Here is a 19,814-nt window from a genome sequence, read left to right on the forward strand (position 1 = left end):
TCCCTGTTCGCTACATGGTACACACCACCAACATAGTGGCCATCCTTTGTACAAGGCGCGTGCTTCAAAGGCATGCCAGACGAATGAGGCTACATTTATTCGTACGGGGGCAAATCCTGTGTCAATTCGCAAGTCACCATGTTGTTGCCGTCGATATCAGGCCAGGGCTACCATGCCTTGATATTAGAACGATGCGGTTGACAGCCATATCAAGCTACAGGTCGCTTTTTGACACAGACAGACGCTTAGCATCCAAGTCTCTCCAAACGCCGTGCTACAATTGAGGAGATCCAGGCATGACGGTCTTAGACACTGGTTCGAGCATTTACTGAGGACGTCCTTCCCCTCCTGACAATTTTCTCTCCGGGCTCTTCGACAAATGCATACCGTTCAGTTCTAGTGACACGCCCCCGGGACACACCTGCATCAATTCCTTCATGTTTGTCCGCTTTTGGCCGTGGCCGACGCAGAGTGCTGCGCGCAGGCCGAAAGCGTCATTGCGAGAACGCAACCACTTTCTCTTTTCGTCTTGATATGTGATTCTCGGCTCTACAGAGCAACTGGGAGAGGAGGCCCGAGCATGTCACACAAGCCGGCATAATGAGAGCACCCGTGTGCGCCTACCACAAGTGTGTACCGCCAGATCAAGGAGCCGCACGGTGTGCAGCGGAACTTTCCGCCTGATTTCCACAAGTCGGCGAGTGCAGAGGGGATAGTATCAACATCACCGCAGACATAGGCGAGGCAAGGCACGGCTTGTGACTTCCTGCTTCCTTTTACGATATTGACCCTACACAGCTCGCGCACAGAAGCCTCACCGATACCGCCACAAGTGAGAGTGGACTCGCCGAGTGCGACGGCAACATTACCAGTCTCGCTAAAGAAAGGAAAACAGGAATCGTACGGCTACTATGAGAATATTTGAAATATTCCAGGCACATTTGCTTCAGCGGGACCCTGGCGGCGGGGACGTTTGGTCAGCATTCGACCAAAGTCATGTTCGGGAGGGCCCGCGAGCCGCGAGCCGCCCTACCCTGTTTGAATGCTGACCAAAAATAGACGACCGCGATTCATTTCACGTACGCTAACTTAACTCTCGCTTGAGGCATGGCGCTAGTCCGAAGACGAGGGCTTGACGACAATCGGTACTTGGGGCTACCGTTGGTAGCCGAACCTGCGCTCTCCCGCGAAGAGGTGAACGGCAGCGGGAGAGTAGGACGGAGGCTGCTCCCGCGGACGCGGCAGGCGAGCACCGAAAGTGCAGTCCGTGCCCTCCCAACCCAGGTCGAGTTATGCCACCCGGCAGCTAGTTATCAGGGCTGCTCAATAGTTGGAGAATAGAGTTTAGATAGTTGATGATGGGGAAATTGTAGCCCAATAGCGGCGTCGTGACATGACAAGGCTTTGACAAGGCTTTGACAAGGCTTTGACAGCCTCGACGCCAATGCGAGCTCCCAGGACCTTCGGAAGGACCTCCGGCTCTTCGAAATGGACCTCAATCGAGTCGGCCCTCTGAAATGCTCGTACGAGCAACACCATTGCCGTAACAGGTTGTACCGGGTCAGAGGACCTTCATAGTGGGATAAAACAAAAGACTTTCATCTATATCGAGGATTTGATATGCAACATGTGTATATGCTTTTGCAGCCGCGAGCGCCCCCAGCCTTGCGCCAGAGAAAAGAGATCCAGTCAAGTTGTAAAAGCTTCACGGCAAAATTCTGCTCTTCCCACCGCACAAACATCCCAGCTTCCAAAGACGAAAAAGCCAAGTAAAAAAAAAATTAGTGTAACCCCCCACCCATGCCGCAAGGAAAAGGAAATACAACCGACAGAAAACAAACTTTTTTGCGCCCCCATATCCGTGTCTCGGCTGCACGCCGAACGCTACGAACAAAAATTCCATTCCCTTCTTGTCCTGCTCCCCCCCTTTTGCTGTGTCTCGTGCCCGTGGGGGAGGGAGGGGGGGGTGCAAGTCACGGCTGTCCGGGAAGGGCGGCCCGTGGTTTGGCTTTTCTCCCAGCGAACTGCCCTGTCCCTCATGTCAAAGGTCTGGGTGTCTCCCCCGCCCAACTCCCCGGTAAGACCTTGGGATGATGATGTCTTGTCCCAGCTCAGCCGATCACGTTCGGGGCTCGTGCCAGCAAAGTATCCTTCTCAAGTTGTTGTCGCGGCCGAGTGATCGGATCGCACCAAAAAAGAAAAAGAGCGGTGATTCAGGAACATGTGTTCGCCCGAACGGAGGTGGAGTTTGAAGCCGTGCCGGCCGCCGGAGCCCTGCCCTGCCCCCCTGCCCAGGGAGGTCGAATCATCGCTTGACGATAGTGACTGCCAAGTTTTTGTCAATTAGCCATGGGACCGTTGCGCGACCCTTCCACGAGCCCTGCAAGCGCGACTCGTAATATCGCATTTCGACTTACCGACGTCCTCATCTTCCAGTTCGTGGCCCAGACCAACTCTCTGGGGCTGGTGCTTAACCGATTTACCGTAGACAATGGCTGTCTTGAAAACCTCGGTGATGCTACGGTGGATAGCATTACACTACACGCTGCGTCAGTAATCCGGCAGTTATTGTTTCGCGGGAACAGACAGTATTTGACTTACGAAATCTTCAACAGTGGCTTTATTGGCTCGCAATACGACAGGGGCGCTGTAATCTGGTGCTTTGCCCTTGGGCTTCGTGTAGACGCGCTTGAGGTTGAGCTTCTCCCACATGGCCTCCATGAGCTCGTCAATGTTCCAGCCGTGCTCGGAGCTTATGGGCACTGAGTTGGGAATTCGGTACAGCAGATCCAGCTCTTCGATACTGATCGCATCGATTTTGTTGAGGCAGTACACGACAGGGATATAACTAAATAGCGAAACCAGTCAGTCGCATCCTCCCTAGAGCGCATTTCCGCGTCGATGAAGTTGCTCTCACCTTCTGGATCGAGCTTCCAGGATATCGATCAGGTCGTCAACCGTGGCGTCGCAGCGGATAGTGATATCGGCCGAGTTGATTCTATACTCGCTCATGACGGCCTTGATCTCGTCGTGATCAATGTGCGTCAGCGGTACTGTGCTGGTAATGTTGAGGCCACCCTTGTCCTTCTTCTTGAAGGTGATGTTTGGCGGCGACTTGTTGATGCGGATTCCAAAGCCTTCCAGTTCGGCTTCAATGACACGCTTGTCGGTCAAGGGCTTGTTGACGTCGAGAACAATGAAAATCAGATGGCAAGTCTTGGCGACGGCAATGACCTGACGACCTCTACCGCGACCGTCCTTGGCGCCTTCGATAATACCGGGTAAGTCTATAATCTGTAGAGGAGCACCTAGTATAGATTAGCAACCTTTTGCGTTCCTCTTCCCCAGACAGAGTGAACATACCGTTGTACATGACCTGACCGGGTACGGATGTAAGAGTTGTGAATTCGTATGCGGCGGCTTCAGAGTGCTGGCCCGTCAATCGACTCATCAGCGTACTCTTTCCAACGGAAGGAAAGCCAATGAAGCCGATACTCGCGACACCTGTTCTGGCGACGTCGAAGCCGGCACCACCTCCGCCACCGCCTCCAGTCGGGGTCAGCAGCTCACGCTTGAGCTTGGCCAGCTTGGCTTTTAGTTGACCCAAATGGTAGGCGGTAGCCTTATTCTTTTGGGTTCTGGCCATCTGTTTCGCGCCAAGGGAGGCATCTTGTCAGCACCATGTTTTCGTCGTGATCGTGGGGAGTGCGGGGAGGAGGGCTCGAATTGCGAGTCCAACTACAGCCGCTTCTTTCAACAATGGATTTTTTTCGGCAACAGCGGGTATACGTACTTCGGCCTCGACCTCTTTGATCTGCATCATGCGTTCGTTAGCAAAACTAATCGTCAAGTAGCATTTGGCTTAGGCCAGCCCTTACCTTATCCACAGTCGTTGACATGATGGGCAACTTCTAGGAAGCTCGCGGGCGTGGAGGGTGGCAAATCAGTCGGATTTATGGCGTTCTCTTAATGTTTGCCTCGGTAGGATCGTCGCTGTATCTCGTCCTGTAAGCACTGTCGCGGAAGACCGAGTCGCAAGGACGGGTATGATTTTCAAGTCTCACAGAGTTGCGTCGTGCTTCAAGAATCTTTGGTGGGCTTAGTGGGGTGAATTTTTTTGGTGCGGCGGCCAATGATGTCAAGCCAACGCCGCTTCCTGCCCAGCTTAGTCAGGATTCGGAGTTGTCCTCTAACTACCTGTCAAGTAAAGACAGAGCATCCTGATTCTAATAAACTCAGCCTGTATCATTCCTTTGCTTCTTGTTCAAGTGGATTCCAGTATGGATCTCGGGCCAGCCGATCTCTTCAATCCGAAACTCGATCAAAATCTCCATTTCATATTCCATCTCATTGTACAGCAGCAACAACACCATCATCATCATCATCATCGTCATTAAGTACCTCTATATTGACATTACATTGACAATCAAGGCAAGCATAAACATCAAGATAAAAATCTTGTTTGATTTCGAGTTGGAGGCGTTAAGAAAACTGGTGCCCAATGCAGGCGGACGTTGTAACATCAAGCTCATATCAGAGCTCTTCATCGTCAAATATACCAACCGCCCCTTCCATCCTAGGGGTTAATCAACACCCAAAAAGCATGCCCATCACGCAACAGCAGCCAGAGCAAAGTTGACCTGGATGCGAAAGCTCTGTAACAAGAAGATTGAGGAATAGGATGATAAAAGTACACGGTAGAGGGGTTGTGACTGGTATGCTGTGTAGGAACTCCCATATGTCCGGCAAGGTCGTTTCGGGGCCCTCAGTGAGAATCACCATTAACGGTGACACTAGGGGCTGCGATATGGTCGTGTCCATGGCCGTTAGTCCCATTAAGGAGCCTGGTTTCCATAGCAGAGGGGCGAGCGCCGTTTGGTAAATCCGGGGTGTGTTGTCCTTTGACGAGGTGGCCCAAGCCTTGCTCCAAGCAAAGCTTTTCGTATTCTGGGTCATCCGGGAACACTTGGACTAGGCCGCGCCGAGGTTTTCGCGCGTCTGGGAACGGCGTCCTACTGATCGAATGCGTTGTTGGGACATCCTCACGAACAAAGTTGCCGCCAATGTAGTACTTATGCCGTGGTGCAAAACCATGGAAACGCTCGACTCCGGGATCTTGTTTCCATTTCTGCGGGGCTTGCCACCCAACAGCCTGAGCTTCGCTCTCAAGAAGTTCACGATACTCGACAGCCATCTCAACTTTGCGAAGATGAGGCATGGTAGGGACGGTGTAGAGCAGCTCTGACAGCTTGACGAAAAACATCGACGTGCCCATAAACCTCTCCCATGCGGCCTGCTTCAGTTTTTGCTTCGTCTCAAAGCTGATGGTAGCCGGATCTTCGCCACTATAGTAATCCGGCAACTGTCGGCCGATGTCCCAGTATTTTTCGGTTAGCAAGGAGTAGAGCTCCCATTCAGTTCGCCAGAGGGTCTTCTTCGCCAGATGGGAAACGGGTGAACGCTCCCAGGCCGTATAGCGCGAGAGATCGAGGTCCTTCTCGCCCAGAAGCAGAGCCACGTGCGTGTTGAGTACCCATTGTTCGCGACCTTCAGCTGTGCCAGTGGCCGCAGGGCGAATAGTGTCATAGCGGACGCCAGACATGTATCGGAACTTCTCTGCCACAGATGATTGTTTCGGATTGGGGCATATCTGAAGCCATTGCAGCAAGGGCGGTAATTTGTCCAAGCGGGCGCGTTCTTCTTCCTCCCGCAGTCTTCTGGCTTCAGCTTCACGAGCAGCACGCTTACGTTCCACCTCTTCGCGGTGACGGCGCTCGCGCTCTTTGCGCTCCTCTTCCTCTTGTTGTCTCTTTGCTTCTTGAGCCTCACGCTCCAGCTGCTCGCGATGCAGGCGTTCCTCCTCTTCACGCTGTCTTCTCTCTTCCTCTTCCTCTTCCTTCCTCTTCTTCTCTTCCTCTTCCTTCCTCTTCTTCTCTTCCTCTTCCTTCCTCATCCTCTCTTCCTCTTCGCGCAGTCGGGCCGCCTCAGCTTCGCGGCGTAGGCGTTCCTCTTCTCTGGCCTTCTTCTCCTCCTCTTCCAGGCGGCGGGCTTCCTCTTCTTCGAGCCGCTTCTTCTCCTTTCGGGCCGCCTCTTCTTCCTCCTTCTTCCGGGCCGCCTCTTCTTCCTCCTTCTTCCGGGCAGCTTCGGCTTCGGCAATCTTTTCAGCACTTGGCTCTTTGAACGGTGCCTCTGTCATTGCAACGTCAGCATCCTCAGACTTGATCTTGATCTTCTCAGAGGATGCTGAGCGGTCTGACTCGCGTCGCTGCGCCTGTTTCGATTTTTTGTCCTTGACCAAGTCCTCATCGCTTCCACCCTTGACATTCGTCTTCTTCGTCTTGTCTTCAAGGGCTGAGCGCTTGCTCTTTTTGTCTGGCGCATCAGTTTCCAGCCGTCTGCGCTTCGCGGAATTTTCAGTTTCGTCCTTTTCTGCATCTCCGGAACGATCGGGTGTTGTGCTCTTTCGGTGTCTCTTAGCCGTTGAGTCGCTTTCCCTGGAAGGGTCACGCTTGAGCGCCTTGGTTCTGTCATGATACTTCTCCGACAATTTCTGCTTTTCAACAGTTTCGTCATTGCGGGAGATTTTTGGACTTGATGGCTCTTTGCCGGTTGAGACTCTACTCTTCTTTTCTCTCTCGCCCCGTAGCTCACCCTTGGAAACAAGTTTACGGCGCGGCTTGACAGATTCGCCATCAGACGATACAATCGCGGCCTCCGACTCGGCCCGTTTTGTCTTGCTGGACTTGTGCTGGATAGTTGGCGAGGCTTCGCGATCGGGAGCTTGCTCAACTGGGTGTTTCTCTTCTTTTCGAGGCCGACCAGGGCCACGCTTGGGAGTTTCCTCGTCGCCATAGGTTGAAAAAGACTCAGATCGCCTCTTGCTCGCTTGGTTATCCAATTTCGACCCAGTCTTGCGTTTCGTCTCAGCTTCGCGAGATGGGCTCTGCAGGGTTTTGCGCTCGCGCTTCGCATCCGCGCGGGCTTCGTCTCGCTTGGTACGCTTCTCTTCGCGTTCGCGCTCTTTTCGGTTGGGGGATTTGTTGGGAGCACCATCTTTGTGTGTTCGTTTGTATTCATCGTATTTAGCTCGAAGAATATCTTCTTCCTGCTTCCAATTCGGGCCCTGGCGATTCCGTGCAATTTCGTAATAGGCATCGCCCTTGAAACGTCTTGTAGGGTCGAAGCCTTGCTGCTCCAGCAATAGTCGAACTACCTTAATGTTTTCCTGGCCGATCGCGGCAAGAATAGGTGTTGCGAAATCAGCGGGAAGGCTACTGACGGGTCCGGGATCAGCATTGGCGCCGCCCAGTCCTAGCAATAACTGAATAACTAGATCGTGGCCGCCACGGGCAGCAGCCACCATGGACTCGGGATCATCGAAACCGTCCTTCACCTGCAATATGCGGGCAACAGTCTCCTCGTCACCGCGGCCAGCGGCTTGCCGAAGCGTTTTGTCGTCGAGGGGCATGTAGAGCAGGTCATTTCGGGTTTTTGTGGCTCGTCCAGTTGTGCTGCGTCTTCCACTAGGCGCAGCCGGTGATCGTCGTGGGCTATCCGGCGCATGCGAATCTCGAGCGTCGAGGTCGTGGTGGGAATGGCGATCTTCCGACGTCCGCATCCTGTCACCAGCTTTCTTCTTTGCGGCTATCAGGAGTGTCCGGATCTCAGCTGCATGATCGGTTTCGTCCGTCACTCGGTCGATAGGCTCCTCCCCATTCACGTTGGCTTTTCGGGGGTTGACACCGGCATCCAGCAGAAGTTTGACAACCTCCAGGTGGCCGTTGTCCACAGCATCTAGTAATGGCGTATCTTTCTCGTAATTTACACAGTCCAAGTTGCATCCCGCCTCGATCAAAAGTTTGACGATATCTTCACGACCATTAAGCGCTGCTATCTGGAGGGGCGTGTTACCGGCATAGTCTGCCCAGTTCAGGTCTTCCGGTCGCTCCGCAAGACGCTGCTTGACGACGTCGTATTCGCCTTTGGCGCAGGCACGGGCGAGTAGCGTCTGACCGTGGGCATCCAAGTGCTTCTTGTGTGGCCCAACTTTGGCAGGAGACATGTGCGACTCTGAATTCGAAGGCGTGGCGAGGCTCTTCAGTTTGGTGCTGCGGGGGTGAGGGCTTCCGCTGGCTGAAGAATCATCGGAATGATACTCGGTAGATTGTAATGGCGGTGGCAATCGCTTCTTTTTCTGACCAAGCCCATTTGAGGAAGTTAATTGGGTAGAGTTGCTTCGGCGGTGGTGTCGGGGAGGGGGGGAGTGCGACTGCGTTCTTGCGTCGCGATGAGATCTGGAAGAGGTTCGAGCATCCCGGGGGTTGCGGCCAGCTTCGACGCTGACGGATGTGGTGCGCTGGCGTCTAGCCTTGCGCCCATCAGCCTCATCGTCGGATTCGTTTTTGGGGGCCTTTCGTTTTTGGGACGTCATTCTGTCACCAGATCTGGCCTTATCCTTGAGTGATGGCTTTGAAGGTTTGTTGGTAGTGTATTCGTCAGAGTCGGATTCGGAGAGGGGAGCTGCGTCGGAGCGAGAACGTTGCCGGCGGTGCTGCAGACGTCGATGCGTTTGTGTTGGCGAGTTAGGTGCAGAGCTTAGACCGCTTGAGCCAGCCCGATCCTTGCTGCGAGAATGGGCGTCCGCGTCGGCCAGTCTCGAGCCTGCGGAGATGGAGAGGCGCTTCTTTCTGGGAGGGTCTGCAGCTCGCGCGGTGACGGTATCGGCGTCGGGCTTTGTAGCCTTGGTAGTAGACTTTGATTTGGAGGCATCACCGTCGCTTTCGCTCTTGTCTTCTTGCCTCACCTTGCGAACTTTGGATGGTGAGTGGCCGTCCTTACCAGGGAGCACAATGGTCTCAGCGTCCGAATCGCGGTCCTCGGCGCTGTTCTCAGCAAGAGCAGCCGATGCGGACAAAGCACCGGATTTCGACTTGACTTCTGACGGTTTACCAGATTTTGCGTCTAGTACGGATGCGTGTTTGGAGTCGGCCTGGGAGCCCCGGCGCCGTTGAGGGGAAGCAACCGAGGGCCGCGCTTGGTCGGCCTCGGCGGCATTCTGCGCATCCATGTCATTTAATTATGCGAGGAACCAATATGTACCAGCATCATGGAAATGATAAGGGGTCGAGAGGTGGCGCTACGATTGAAGTCGCTCTCAAGTTGCGAGTGGCGTAACGGGAGTCGAGGAAGGCTAGCCAGCCCCTAAATCAATCGAGGTTGAGGCTTCGGTGGTGATGTCGGGAGAGGCGCGGATAAAAATTAGTCAAGTACTTGACAAGTAGTAATAATCGCGAAAATTGGCAAAATAATGACAGGGGAGACGGGACGTTTGGGCGAACGCGCCGGCGTTCTAAAGACCCGGGTTTGTTGTGGTGATAAGAAGTGGGTGTGTTTGTTGGTGGATGGTGAAGGTGAAGATTGAATTTGACGGGACTGGTGGCTGCCGTAGATGCTGGGAGAGGTTCCATGAAAAGTTAGATAGACTAGTACCTCGGTTACTTAGCGTCTAGTCACTTGGTGCAAGGTACCTTCCTAACTACTTCCTAGCCTGCACCGACCTAATCAGCAGTGGAGCCATGTTTTTGTCTGGTGGCAATGGCAGCTCAAGGCAGCGCAAGGCAGCGCGACTGAGCTGAGTTGTTGTCTGTTGACCATCGATAGGCATGAGACAACTGGACCTTTTGGCAAAAGAGGCCGGGGGCGGCTGTCTTTGGGGCGCAAAGATTAGTTGGGGCCCACAGGTGAGGATACCCAGCGCAGGCAGCCAAGGCAGGTCGTGCATAGGGTACGAACAGAGCCGTGTGCAACGATATCGCACGCAAACGGGACTTTGGTAAGCCCGAAGAGTCGTGTTGCACTCATTATTATTGCCTGCCCAGTTATTATACAGTGATGCAAAAGCCATTGGAGGGTGCCAATGTGTCAGTCGTGACAGGTAGTGGCGAGCCAGCGTCGACAAGCCCAGGATTTCTATTTTCTGATTGGTTACAACTATGGGGCACATTCCGGCGGGGCAGAAGCACACCCCCCGGCCGCTTTTTTTCTTTACTTTTTCCGCTGTCATTTTCTCGGTCGCCGCCATCAATGCGACTCCCAGCACTGCCCTTGTCGTGGGCAGGTTTGCCCAGTCCTAGTCCTGCCATCTACGAGTCATTATCGATCGCTCAAAATAGTCGCCGTATCCTGAGACGTTGGCTGAGAAGGAGGTTAATCACAGTCGCCCGATGCCGCCTGGCTCTCCGGGACACGATGCACCCGGCAGATGCGGGCTGGCTGGCTGGCTGGCTGGCCACATGCTGTCTGTCTCGCTCGTTTCTGCTTGCAGGCGGGGACGCGCTGAGAGGAGGCTGCGCACCTACCGCCGCGCCGCTCCCAGAGCTAGAGCAGGAGCATTAAATATCGCCAGGCCGATCCTGTGCAAACAAAATAACCCCCGGAATCTTGCATTGGGTCATAGCTTTCTCTAAGCATTGTAGACAGCTTCGTCTCGTCTTGAGGCTCCACACGTGACAAATACGTGCACACAAATCGGCTATCCGTTTGTACTTCTCATCTGCAAGACAAACGCTGCACACCAGTTTCGGCTTCACCAACGTCGCATTCGCTACACCTGCATCCCAGTGTATAATTGCTGCATTACTAGCGCCATGGTGGCACCATCCAGCCCGGACGTAACTCTCCCGGACAGTCTAGAGTCGGCGAGAATCGAGCAACTGCCGGCTTCCGCATACTACATACCCAACTTCATCAGCAGAGAAGAGGAACAGCTCATCCTGGACAAAGTGCGTCCTTAAAAAATCGCTAAACCGCCTCTATCCACAATCAGCTGCTCTAACGCCGAGGGTATTAGATCGCCGCAGCTCCGAAGCCTCGATGGAAGCAACTCACGCATCGGCGCCTGCAGACTTGGCCGTCCGGCCTTGTGCACGACAAGCTCCTCGACGCCGTGCTCCCACCATGGCTCGAATCACCAATCGTGTCACGGCTCCAATCGATCCCTGTGTCACTCAGTGACACCCATCACATCTTCAGCGGCAGCCCGCACCACCGGGCGAACCATGTCCTCATTAATGAGTATCCTCCCGGGGTTGGCATCATGCCCCACAAAGCAAGTTGCACAACGAACCCCTCAATTTCACATGTCTCTTTTTTTTTAACAAATATTGCTGTAGGATGGTGCGGCGTACTGGCCCGTGGTCTGCACGGTCAGCCTTGGAGCGAGCCTCTGTCTCAACCTGCACCGAAGCAAAGACGATGGCGCCCTGGACCCGGAGCCCGCGTGGCGAGTCTTGCAGGAGGCGCGCAGTCTGCTCATCACGACGGACGAGCTCTACACCGACTACCTGCACGGAATCGCCGATGTCAAGGAAGACGTTGACCTGTCGGCGGACACAGTCGTCAACTGGTCATTACTACGCGACCCTGGTACATTCGAGGACGGCCGAAACGTGCGCCAGACTCGCACCAGTCTTACTTACCGAGATGTGCTCAAGGTATCGAAAGCCGCCAACAGGATTGGCATGTTTCTCAAGAGGTGAAGATGTTCGCATGCGAGGGTGATGCGAGTGGCAATGCCGTTGATTGATGAGACGTAACCGGGAAAGACGTAGTGTCTAAAATACAAGGGGTATCATGGTCCAGCGCGATGCCACCGCTTCCGCACCAAACTTTTCCGCATACCATCGCCGCGTTCCAATCGCCGTCGTCCCCAAGTTGGCCGCCACGAAGACCAACCCGCAGATGACAGGCCCGCTGAACCAGCGACCCGTCGGCGCGGCCACGAACGCAATCGTTAGGTAGATGAGGCACTCGCAGGTGTAGTGCGGACAGACGAGGAACCGGAATAGCCCCGCGGTCGGGAGGGTGTACTTCTTCAGGCTGGCAAGGTGCGCGTGGCACTCGTTCTGCTTGACCCAGGCCCAGAAGTAGACGGCCAGGGCGGCGGGCACGCGCGATGAGAGGATGCGCGAGGGGTCTTGCGTCGCCCAGGCCGCGAGGATAGCATCTAGAACAGCCCCTGTTAGCCACGCATGTACAGTAGACTCGACTATATTGGAGACGGGACGGGAGAAAAAGAAAGGGACATAAGCAACACGTACCGGAACCCTCAATCCAGACGCCGATGCTCATGACCGCGTAAAAGGCCAGCCCCATCACCCAGTGCACGAACCACATCGTCGAACCCGAGCCCGTCCTCATCACGAGCAGGCTCTCGTACAGCCTCCTCGCGCCCTGCAGCGCCATCATGAGCCACGCCGCGAACACCCGCCCCAGCGCCCTGTTGACCGCCTCGGCGTCGTCTCCGGACACTGCGTCTCCTCCTTGCCTCGTCGCCAGCGCGCGCATCACGCCGCCCCTCCCCAGGAACTGCCACGCCCAAAACGCCGACGCCGCGACCGACAGCATGTAAAAGTGGCAGAACCAGGAGTGCGGGATCTGACCGGCACGCGTGGCGGCGCCGACCATCCGCGCCGTCCAGCCGGAGCGCAGCCGGGCGGTGGTGGTGCCCGCCCGCGCGCCGTAGTCGATGACGAGGCCGCGCAGGGAGGCTGGGAGCGCGTTCAGGGCGGCGATGCCGGCAGCGGCGCCGAGGAAGAAGGCCTGGCACCACTGCGAGGGCGGCTGCGCGAGGGCGGCGGCGGCGACGTCCCGGCCGAGGACGGCGAGGTGCTGGACGGCAGCCATGGCTGAGAGAGGGCCTGCCCTACGTCGAAGTTGGAGCGCGTGCGCTAGAGTATGCACAGGCTTCTTGACGTATTCCGGCTTGTTTCGCGGGGCGGCGCGGCGATTGTAGTTGGGGTCGGTTGCTTTGGGAGGATGGATGGCACATGTGAAAAGAGATGCCAGTTGTAGATACCCGCAAAACCAGGCTGAGAAAACGGGCCCTACCTACCCTACAGAGGTAGTAAGTAGTGACAAACAGCTTCGTGTAAACGAAGTCGGTACATCGTTCAGTACATGAATTCTTTCTACTACAAAAAGAAAAATCAACATGTCCAGGTGGTAGATAAAACATCGGCTCATATTTCAACTATTAGAAATAGCGTGGTTGATCGCTGTCGCACTTCACCGTGAATTTCAGCCGCATGTCCACCACCTTCACATTCACCTTCACATACATTCACAAGCAGCTTCTCTCCCAGTGAACACGACACAAGTCTCTCGAAACCCCTTCACCATGTCGTCCAACGTTCAATTCTCCACCGTCACGCCCATCTTTCGAATCTTCGACGTTGCCAAGGCCGACGTCTTCTACGTCGACTACCTCGGCTTCCAGCGCGACTGGGACCACCGCTTCACCCTCGACGACGGCGACGGCAAGGGCACGCAGGGACCGTTGTACAGGCAAGTCTCCCGCGGCGGCCTCGTCCTGCACCTCAGCGAGCACCACGGCGACGGCAGCCCGGGGGCCAACGTACGGGTGCGGGTGGGCGCGGGAGGGTTGGCCGAGTACCACGCCGAGCTGGCGGCCAAGAAGTATGCCTACTTGCGTCCGGCGATCGAGGATGGACCCGTACCGGGCTCCAAGGAGCTGCAAGTTACGGATCCGTTTGGCAATCGCATCACATTCTGCGAAGACGCACCAAAATAAACTGCTTAGCTTATTGGGGAACCTGCATACATTCACTGCTACTTGAAGAGGCGTTGAAGAGGACAGAGCTGTAAAATTGTATGTAGCTGGTACTAGCTAACCATCTAAAAGTGGTAACTATCTGAGAAAGAGATACATGATGCATCCAAGAAGATGCACTCAAATGGTCAACAATGCATCATCATTGAAGACATGTCAGTCCATGTTGCCCAGAGTCTCTTCGTAAATAAATATGACAAGAAATAAAACAAAAGCTCCCTTAAATGAAGGATCCAACACCCCATATTACATTAAACTGGTTATTTGCAACCCCAGCTTCTGCACTCAGAAACAGGGTTGACGTTCTGGTTCTCGTAGATGCAGTCATCATACTGAACCTTGCAGCGGTACACGGCATTGTTGTAGTTGTTGTTGCCAGAGCCCCAACCAGCACCGGCCCAGGCATTGGCACGGGCCCAGGCACCACTGCCGCCGGCATAGGCCGACGCAGACGCGCCAACACCACCGCTGTAGCTGCCCCAGCCCTTGCAGACACCGGGGTTGGGGTTGCCCCAGCCAGGGTTGCCCCAGCCGGGGTTGCCCCAGCCAGAAGAGCTAGAGGAAGAGCCAGACGAACTGGAAGACGAAGAGCCCCAGCCATTGCTGCTAGATGAGGAAGAGCCCCAAGGCTCGCGCTCCTCAATAGAGCGGGGGGGATGGAAGTTGGGCTGGTTCTGCAAGTTGTAGCAAGAGTTGGCATAAACCTCAACACACTTCGTGTATTGGTACTTGCAAGCATCGCAGCAGACACCACCAATGCGACCATGGGGGAACGAAGGACAGTTTCTGCTGTTGGCATTCAGGTACATCTTCCAGGGGTTGGCGTTAAAGTCATCCTTGCAGTCGTTGCAAGTCACAATGGGCAGAGGAACACCACCGACGGGGTTTCCAGGGCCAAAGTCGCAGTCCTTTGAGGTGGGTTGCTTGCAGATATTGGTAGGCTGAGGAGGGCACTGAGTCGTAGAAGTGCTAGTCTTGGTGCTTGTCACCGGCTTGCTGCTGGTAGTCGGCTTTGTAGTGGTACCGGGAGGGTTGGAGGTAGGAACGATGGTGCAGGCAGTGGTGACGGTCTTGGTAGTGGAAGTTCCAACGTGGCCAGGCTCCAGAGACTTCCAGCAGTCGAGCTTGTTGCACTTGGAGCTGTTATCGCAGCGGTCACAGTAGCCCTTGAGACTCTTGCACCACGAAGCGTACGCGTAGCAGTTCAAGCTGTCAGGGTAACCAGCCTGGTTGAAGCAAGAGTAGACAGTAACTTCACACTGTTTCCAAGCAGAATAGCAGTCCTCCTTGCAAGTCCATTCTGGAGTGGGAGGCAGGCACCACTTGCCAATCTGGTGCTCGCAAGTGGGAGGGGTGACGATCGTGGTAGTGCAAGAGCCAGGGGCAGTGCTGGTAGGCTTAGTCGAGGTTCCAGGCTTAGTAGTAGTGCCAGGGTTGGTCGAAGGGCCAGTGGTAGAGCCGGTAGAAGTACCAGGACGAGTAGAAGAGCTGGTTGGCTTGGTGGTGGACGGACCGGTAGAAGTGCCAGGACGAGTAGAAGAGCTGGTGGGCTGAGTAGAAGGACCGGTAGAAGTGCCAGGGCGAGTAGAAGAGCTGGTGGGCTGAGTAGAAGGACCAGTTGAAGTAGGCTGCGTAGAAGGGCCCGTGGAAGGTCCAGTAGGCTCAGTAGACGGGCCAGTGGGCTCAGTGGAAGGGCCAGTAGAGGTAGGCTCCGTGGAAGGACTGGTGGAAGGACTAGTAGGCTTAGTGGAGGGGCCGGTGGAGGTAGGTTCAGTAGACGGGCCAGTGGAAGGACCGGTGGAAGTCGGCTCAGTGGAAGGACCGGTGGAAGTAGGTTCCGTGGAAGGACCGGTGGAAGTAGGTTCCGTGGAAGGACCGGTGGAAGGACCAGTCGAAGGGACGGTTGAGGTGGGCTCGGTTGAAGGTCTGGTGGAGGTGGGCTCGGTAGAAGGGCCGGTGGAGGTAGGCTCAGTGGAAGGACCGGTGGAAGGACCAGTTGAGGTGGGCTGAGTCGGTTGAGTCGTAGGGCCGGTCGAGGTGCTGCTGCTTGTCGGGGGGTTTCCATTACTGCATGGCTCGTTGGACTCGAGATCCTTAGCAATGTAGACGCTCAGACGGCTACCGCCACCGCAGATTCGGGAAGAATCACCGCCGCAGGGAGCGTTGCAGTCCTTTTCGGCAGCCTTGACGGTGCGAGAGAGAACGTTGCCACACCAGCACTCGTGGGCATACTCTGTACCAGCGATGGGGAAACCTTGTGCCTTGCAGGCAGCAATGCAGGTCTCGGGTGTGAATTTGGCAGGTTCAATGCTTTCGGGCCAAGGGAAAGCGCGGCCTTGGTTATTGACATTGTCAACGTAGCAGCCGCTGTAAGTGTAGTCGGCGACTGTGACCTCGCTGGGGGTTTTGGTGTAAGTGGGATCCTCCCAGATGTTGAGAGTGCCCTTTCCACCGCAGAGCTGCCCCTTATTACCGTTGCAGGGATAGTTGCAAGACGCATCGGCGGTCTTGTCGGCAGCGATCTCGTCACCACAGTAGCAGACACCGTAGTAGGTAAGACCGGCATATCGGAAGGCGTTGCCCTTGCAGACGGCGGTGCACTTCTCAACAGTCATGTCATTGCCATCGACCTTGGAGCGCATGAGGAGAGCAGTGTCTCCGTTGGTGTAACAGCCCTTGCTGGTAAAGGGGGTGAAGTTATCGGTACAGGCGGGAAGCTCATAGTTGGTGGCGGTAGTGAGCGTTGCCAGCGACAGAGCCGCGGCTGCAGCCACGACAGACCTATACAAGGCCATGGTGAAAGGAGACTGGGTGGAACAAGTCAAGTTGAAGAGAAGAAAACGCAAAGAAGGTGATGATAAACGAAGGTTGGTCCGTTACAGCGATATAACGGTCGAGGTGAAGGGGGTTGTTGAGAAGACAAGGACCCGTGGAGAGCAAGAGTTGAAAGAAAAGAAGGGGATGGCCATAGGGAATATATATACCATGATCGAAGAAAGATGAGGAATAACCGAGCGACAGAGCTAGCAGCCACCATCAGCTTGGGAGCAGAGCCAAAATCCGTCGACCAGCATCCACGATGCTGAGGCTTGAGGGGCCGACTAGGAAGCGAGGACTCCATCTGGCGTGGGATAGTGTGGCGGCAGGCTTTCATGGCCAAACAAGAAGAGCCGATGTGTGTGTTCTAGTCTCGACAGCTTGGACCACAGTGCAGGCGGTGCGAATGATGAGCCTGGGCTGGACGATTGAGTCTCGGAGTGGGCAGTGGACCTCGATGTTGTGGAAGGATGACCAGGGTTGGAGTGTGACATGACCAGGGTTCGCGGAGCGGGAATTGAGATACATGAGCCTCAACTCGGATGCCCAAGGCTTGATTGGCACATTTTGGTCAAGTGTATTGGGAGAGCTTGTCCGTTCGTATGTCCTGTTGATTACATTTCCAGCCCCGTTTCAGTGAACGTCACTCTCAAAGACGCGGCTATTCTGCGCAGTTGGGTCAGTAGAGCCCATGACGAGAGGCACAGAGAGAGAGAGAGAGAGCTAACCAGGCGATGAGCGGAAGATACCATAACCGAGTGAGCTGGATCCATGTAGCTCTACAGACTGCAGCGTTGACCAAGAGGGGTGGATTTGCGAGAAGGAGAAAATAGCAACGAGAGTAGCCCGTTTGAGTAAGGCGCGGAGAAGATGCAGTGACCTAGTCAAGGGTTGATGAGAAAAAAAAAAAGAAGAAAAGGTCTGAGGGTTGCAGTCGGGCAAGGCGGACGATGACAAGGAAGGTTGCAGTAGAACCTGTTGCTGTTGCTGGTGAACGCGGCAAAAGAGGCAGAAGAGGAGTCCTGAAAGGTACATAGGTGCGGGATCAAGTGGACCTGCATTAGGTGGTGCTGTGGTGGAGAGCAACTTGCAAGCCACCTTACCGGGTTTGCTAGTCCCAGCTTCAATTGACGGCCAAATTTAGTTCACCGGAGGCCGAGTTGTAGGAGGAGCTGATGGTCTTGCGTCTGGACTGCGTATTGAAGAGAGGGCCCCGAACAATTTGTGTTTTTCAAAGTTTGGGCGCACAATGCCTGCTTGATACAGACTCTACCTAGGACTAAGCTTGTTGTGCCACCCGCAGGTGTGGCTTGACTTTTGTGGCAGCTTGGAAATTGCCCAATGTTACTTTGGCCAGTGAGAAATCTATTTCGGGCTGGCTGTGAGAGGGATGGATTTTTCATTGGGTTATCCATGGCTTACATGAATAATGAGAATATTTCGCAGACTTTCTTTTTATCTTCCCCTTGTATTACGAGCCGGTAGGAGTTATGAGAGCGGTTCGACAAGGTACGGCTGAACGGGAGGGGCAGCCCATATGGTCTGGGACTTTGGGCGAGGTGTTACGGCCAAAAAGGAACAATAAATCAAGCTAGATTCGGCAGTGTTGCATTTGATTGCTTTTTTTTGTAAAATTTTGAATATCATAATTTGTATTGCTAGTTAGGTCATCACCACGTTGATGAGTTATTCTTCACAGTAACTTCTCCAGTCCCAGTCTGATGAAGATAGACTAATCTATCAAGAGGCTCTGGTGGGCCTTCCAAGGTGGAACCCGGGAACCGAAATCCCACGGGGGCCAAAATTTCTGATTTGATATTACTCCGTCAATGTAATCAACCAGAGCCCGAAAATAGCGTGGCATTACACTTTTATGCATTGACGGACGTCGGGGCGAGACAATCTGGATATATTTTTTTTTTCCCCAAAGAAACAGAAAATACTAGAAAACCGTATGCAGCTGGAAGCAGGCTGCCGTCTAACATGCTCTACCCCGTGCTTCTTTTATCTAATAACTTGCAACCTTATTTGACAGTTTACTTCCTTCTTCCATAGCCACAGCACCGAGGCAGAACTTTGCATCACATCCATCCTCTCACCACCTCATACAGGCAGCCAGCGTACCTCGTGCTAGGTTCTCGTTTCGGTTCAATTGGGTTTCATCTTCGTTACCCATTCTAAAGATATTTACCAGCCACCGGCCAACTTACATCCTGCGCACGCAGCTGCGGCTGAACATGACGCGGGGTCCGGCAATGCATTGAACACATATTCCTACATATTCCTAGACCGCGCTGCGCTCGACACTGCAGCTTCCCAAACGAGCACGAGTGCTGCAGAACACGAGTCTGCGCCAATTTGGTGCGTTATGCAGGCGCAGGGAACAAGGGGATCAAGAAAATACTGGATATCCTCACCATTGACCGAAGCAGGAGCAACAAACGACCATTGTCTATCGGCGAAGTGGTGCGCCAAATGATGCAGAGCCAACATGGAACCAAGGAAACAAGAAGATTTTGTCCGGCATGCCCGATGGCTCCCGCTTCTCACTCAGCACAAGCGAGACAAGACGTCAACATCGCCCCTCACGCTGGTCCTATCCACCCATCAAGCCCAGCGTCGTACTGCCTGGTAGTCGACCAAACACCAGGAACAGGCTCCGCCGACGACGATCACTAGCTTTCCAGGAACACATTTACAGGTACACACTAAGAGAACAAAGATGAGGCCGACGGGGCTACGCTACGAACAAGACAATTGTTCCTCAAAAGCCAAACTCAAGCGCCACCACTCCAAGCACCATGTGGCGAGCCAGCCTCTCTTCAGTGGAGCCTACGCTGCTCTTACCTTCCATTTCGTCTTCTGGCCAGACTTGGATCAACAACACCTTCACGCATGCAATGCGGGGCAGACACTGCAGCTGCCAGCTTCAGCCCACAATCACGCCTGAAACACCGAGCTGGCCGGCCGGCCCTGACAGGCGTCAAGTCTTGACATGGGTGTATCATTGAGAGCGAAGCCTCAATATCCATCCGCTGTTGGATAGATCAACGTTTTGATAGCCCCGGGCGGCCCTTTGACTTTTATGCCGTGTGCTCATGCTCGACTCAAGGGGAGGAGACAAATCCCGGCCCTCAGGCTGAACCCACCGGGAAGGGGAGACTTGCGAAGACGAGCAAAGTTTTCGTCCCTCGCTTGCGCATACTCAGCGGGACCGCGAGCTGGCTTGTCTCCCGCGGAGACGACAGGCAAGGCTCTCCAGTGATATCCAGAATACGACACGAGGGCTGATCCATCACCAACAACCACCTGTCAATGTTGGCCGCTTTTTGATTCACCAAGACATTAAGGATTTGTAACAATCCTA

At 54.6% G+C, this 19,814-nt stretch overlaps 6 protein-coding genes across 6 annotated transcripts; 2 read left to right on the plus strand and 4 right to left on the minus strand.

Moving 5' to 3' along the window:
* Window positions 1-2,305: 2,305 nt before the first annotated feature.
* Window positions 2,306-3,899, minus strand: ISF_00793 (GTP binding protein; the record flags this gene model as incomplete). The annotated part of the gene is made up of 7 exons (XM_018844400.1): window positions 2,306-2,325; window positions 2,418-2,538; window positions 2,602-2,848; window positions 2,918-3,287; window positions 3,364-3,646; window positions 3,794-3,814; window positions 3,879-3,899. 7 exons carry the CDS (start codon window positions 3,897-3,899, stop codon window positions 2,306-2,308), a joined length of 1,083 nt encoding a protein of 360 aa, XP_018708850.1.
* An 866-nt stretch (window positions 3,900-4,765) lies between these two features.
* ISF_00794 (Ankyrin repeat-containing domain protein) lies at window positions 4,766-9,067 on the minus strand (the record flags this gene model as incomplete). The annotated part of the gene is made up of 1 exon (XM_018844401.1): window positions 4,766-9,067. The coding sequence occupies one exon, from the start codon at window positions 9,065-9,067 to the stop codon at window positions 4,766-4,768; it is 4,302 nt and encodes a 1,433-aa protein (XP_018708851.1).
* Window positions 9,068-10,646: 1,579 nt separating this feature from the next.
* Window positions 10,647-11,537, plus strand: ISF_00795 (Alkbh6 protein; the record flags this gene model as incomplete). Its single annotated transcript, XM_018844402.1, has 3 exons — window positions 10,647-10,781; window positions 10,850-11,086; window positions 11,172-11,537. The coding sequence occupies 3 exons, from the start codon at window positions 10,647-10,649 to the stop codon at window positions 11,535-11,537; spliced, it is 738 nt and encodes a 245-aa protein (XP_018708852.1).
* Window positions 11,538-11,612: 75 nt separating this feature from the next.
* On the minus strand, window positions 11,613-12,684 carry ISF_00796 (3-oxo-5-alpha-steroid 4-dehydrogenase; the record flags this gene model as incomplete). Its single annotated transcript, XM_018844403.1, has 2 exons — window positions 11,613-12,016; window positions 12,099-12,684. 2 exons carry the CDS (start codon window positions 12,682-12,684, stop codon window positions 11,613-11,615), a joined length of 990 nt encoding a protein of 329 aa, XP_018708853.1.
* A 493-nt stretch (window positions 12,685-13,177) lies between these two features.
* On the plus strand, window positions 13,178-13,591 carry ISF_00797 (glyoxalase/bleomycin resistance protein/dioxygenase; the record flags this gene model as incomplete). The annotated part of the gene is made up of 1 exon (XM_018844404.1): window positions 13,178-13,591. The coding sequence occupies one exon, from the start codon at window positions 13,178-13,180 to the stop codon at window positions 13,589-13,591; it is 414 nt and encodes a 137-aa protein (XP_018708854.1).
* A 299-nt stretch (window positions 13,592-13,890) lies between these two features.
* Window positions 13,891-16,425, minus strand: ISF_00798 (copper radical oxidase; the record flags this gene model as incomplete). Its single annotated transcript, XM_018844405.1, has 1 exon — window positions 13,891-16,425. One exon carries the CDS (start codon window positions 16,423-16,425, stop codon window positions 13,891-13,893), a length of 2,535 nt encoding a protein of 844 aa, XP_018708855.1.
* Between the last annotated feature and the right edge of the window lie 3,389 nt (window positions 16,426-19,814).

This window comes from Cordyceps fumosorosea (assembly GCF_001636725.1).
Source record: "Cordyceps fumosorosea ARSEF 2679 chromosome Unknown scaffold_1, whole genome shotgun sequence".
In the NCBI taxonomy this organism is placed as follows: Eukaryota; Fungi; Ascomycota; class Sordariomycetes; order Hypocreales; family Cordycipitaceae; genus Cordyceps; species Cordyceps fumosorosea.